At 34.5% G+C, this 3,238-nt stretch overlaps 1 protein-coding gene across 1 annotated transcript; it reads right to left on the reverse strand.

Annotated features, from left to right (window-relative positions):
- Nucleotides 1-271: 271 nt before the first annotated feature.
- LOC113092981 (rho GTPase-activating protein 23-like) lies at nucleotides 272-2,983 on the reverse strand. The gene is made up of 3 exons (XM_026258782.1): nucleotides 2,828-2,983; nucleotides 847-925; nucleotides 272-410 (listed from the first exon to the last, which is right to left on the reverse strand). Exons 1-3 carry the CDS (start codon nucleotides 2,925-2,927, stop codon nucleotides 272-274), a joined length of 318 nt encoding a protein of 105 aa, XP_026114567.1. The 5' UTR covers nucleotides 2,928-2,983.
- Between the last annotated feature and the right edge of the window lie 255 nt (nucleotides 2,984-3,238).

Consider the following 3,238-nt stretch of genomic DNA (forward strand, 5'->3'; position numbering starts at 1 on the left):
GGTTAAAAGTGCAAGAATTCTGATGAAATATCTCAAATGACTACAATCACGATCAGCAACAGTGACAAAACTTTAAGCAAAATAATTACGATAATCAGTTTTTTATGACTTGACTAAAACTAGACAAAAATTCTCAGACTTGACTTCAAAACGTGAAAAAAAAAAAAAAAAAAAGGCCGGTTGAATAAAATACGACAAAAGCAGAAAAAGGACACTTGCCACAGCAGTAAGACGATAAAATAAATAAAATACGATAAAAAAAATGTGTATGCTATTCTGTGCAGGTAAATGTGTAGGTATGAGTGGGTGTGTAAGACAGAAAAGGTGTGTCAAAAATGCTCAAACGTACACTTACCAGCTGCAGCACGTCCTCGTCCTTTGGCATGATGGAGAGCTCCAGTACACTCTCACTACATGGAGAAGACAAAGAGACCCAGACAGCATGAGATTCAATAGGAGTATCTACTGTTTATAGGATGTAGTGAATATGGAAACAAATTCTCCTTTAAAAGTTGTGATTTGGGTTGAGTACACAGACAACCTTTACACTGGGTCAGTAGTAACCTTTTTAAGTAATGCACATAATAATCATCCAGCAAACTTCCCCAAGCAAACACTGCCTGAGGTCATCCTGTTACGTAAAACACATTCCACATGAACAGCACTCATGTGAAAACGTTTAGTTGCGTTCTGCTCCTTTAAATTTGAACCAAAACAATGTTACAGATCAAGACATCTTGATTCCAAGGTTAGTCTGGATGGCTGTAGAAGACCTCGTTTGAATCAGCTCATGCTACAAAGTGGAATAATCTTTTGAATAAGAGTTTTTTGACTTCAGAAGCTCACCTGTGCTGAATCAGTGCAATGACCTGTGAGTATGTCTTCCCCAGCACACTCTCTCCATTCACTTTAACCAGTCTGTCTCCTGCAGACACACACACACACAAAAATAACACACTTACTTGACAAACATTTAGAACCGGGTTCCCAAGCTTTTTTTGTCTAATGTACACAAAATAAAACTCAAGTTACACTTATAAACCAGAAATGTGTTCCTATAACTGATGTAATAATGGAAGTCATTTTGCAGAAACATTAATATTATTATAAGTCTCTAATTATAAATGGAAGTCAATACTACTCACAAATTAGCATATTCATTACTGTTTAAACATTTGGGTCAGTAAGATTTTTTTTTAATAAAAATGAATCCTTATTAAACAAGAATGCAGTTAATTGAAAGTTATTAATGTTCATATATTATTACAAAAACTGTTTTTTAATACAGTTTTTAACATATAAATGAAAATAATAATACCAAAAAAAAAAAAAAATCATAAATTGCAATTCAATAGTTTTGGATCAGTATGATTTGTAATGTTTTTTTAAAGATGATTCTCCTGCTTATCAAGGATGAATTTATTTGATCAGAGATACAGAAAAATTGCAATTTAAATTTTTTATATATACTATTATTATTATATATATATAATAATGGTTTGTAATATACTTTAAAATATAATATTACAGTTACATGTATTTTTTTCATTTATTAGAAGTCTTCACAATTAACATTCTTTACATAGTGGGAGAGAGCGAGCATGTGCATTCTGTTCAAATAATAAAGATTAAATCGACTCATTCCATGTGTTCACTCTGTTTTCCTTAGATCTCTGCTGTGTTTTGGTTCATTTCAGGGTTACATTATCAGATCATCTCAGCCAGCGGCAGTTTGTCAGAGGAGTCAGTGAAGGCTGCGACTCCTATCCAGTCATAACCAATCATATTAAAATACATTCATGATCTGTTGCACCAGGTTCCTAAGAAAACTCAGAGTATTTCCGCAGAACTGGATCACTTATCATAGTTCAACACGTCACCTTGCATATTTGTTTATGAAATATTTTGGCTCTCAGCTCCACGTAACAAATTTTATACATTCCATTGACTTTGCATCAAGATGTTCGCATAAAATATAAAAAAGTCTGTCATATTCTTATTCAATGTGGCTTAAATTAAAAGATCATGTGTGTATGGTAGCATAGTTACTAGCAACAAAATATGGTAAACATCCTGTAATCCTATATGGTTTAGTACGGTTTAAGAAAAGGAAGTAAGAACATGCACTCATTGAATTCAAGCACCTTTTCCCGACCAGGAAGCAGCCTTGTGTATAGTGAGAGATAATGAGTCATCTTCTGTCAAGCTGAAAGTGTAGTGTGTAAATAACAAACCACAATTCACGAGCAAAATATTCCATAATAGATCCTGGTTTTTATCAGTTTTCTCTCCCTGGTTCAAGTTTATTCTGTTCATAGATATCATCAGGAATAAGACTCTGTATGCAGTGAGAGCACAGTGGACCATCCATGGCAGTCAGGTGACATGACTAGTCACAGGAAGCAGGACATTACCTGCACTTTAAATATGTCTTAGTACAGAGACACATTTTCTGCAAATCTGTCTCTGAGTAAGCATGTCATAACAAGAGATCACATATGTATTCACATGAGTGCTCTGGTCCGGGTGTAATATTGTTTTAGCATGAACATATCTACACACATTTTCTTCAGATTTTGGGATTTGCATGACGTTTATCAACAACAGTAAATACAGAGATGGATATTTACTGCATTACAATTATTTATCATTGCAGTGAGTCCATCTGTGAACACCACCAAGCCGTAGATTTATATAACAGCAGCGGCTCTGGGCATGTGACCAAAAATGCTAAACCTATTAGATGGCCAGTTTTCTTTGAAGTGTGATGGAAATCCTTCCCTCACACTAATGTTTGTATCGGTCTGGACAGAAAAAACTCTTTTACCTGTACACAAGCCGGCCTGGTGGGCGGGGCCTTTGTCCCTCACATTCTTAACGAAGATGGTTGTCCATGGGCTCCAGACAACTCCCATGGAGCCCTGCATGAAACACACACACACACACACACACACACACACAAAACAATATACGTCATAGTTAGTACAGAATGCAAATACAGTGGGGAAAATCTGGGATTCAAAAATCCAATTTAACCTTGCATGTAATAAAGTTTTCTAGATTTTTTAAAATGATATATGAAATATTTTATGTTCCTCTTCTATATATATACACACATACATACATACATACATACATATATATGATTTTATTCATCAGACAAACATATAAAAAAACATAAAGATCATCAGGTTCTACAAACTTGTGCAGCTTTCATTAAAGCATACATGATGGAATA

Source organism: Carassius auratus, unplaced genomic scaffold, assembly GCF_003368295.1.
Source record: "Carassius auratus strain Wakin unplaced genomic scaffold, ASM336829v1 scaf_tig00214811, whole genome shotgun sequence".
Lineage (NCBI taxonomy): Eukaryota > Metazoa > Chordata > Actinopteri > Cypriniformes > Cyprinidae > Carassius > Carassius auratus.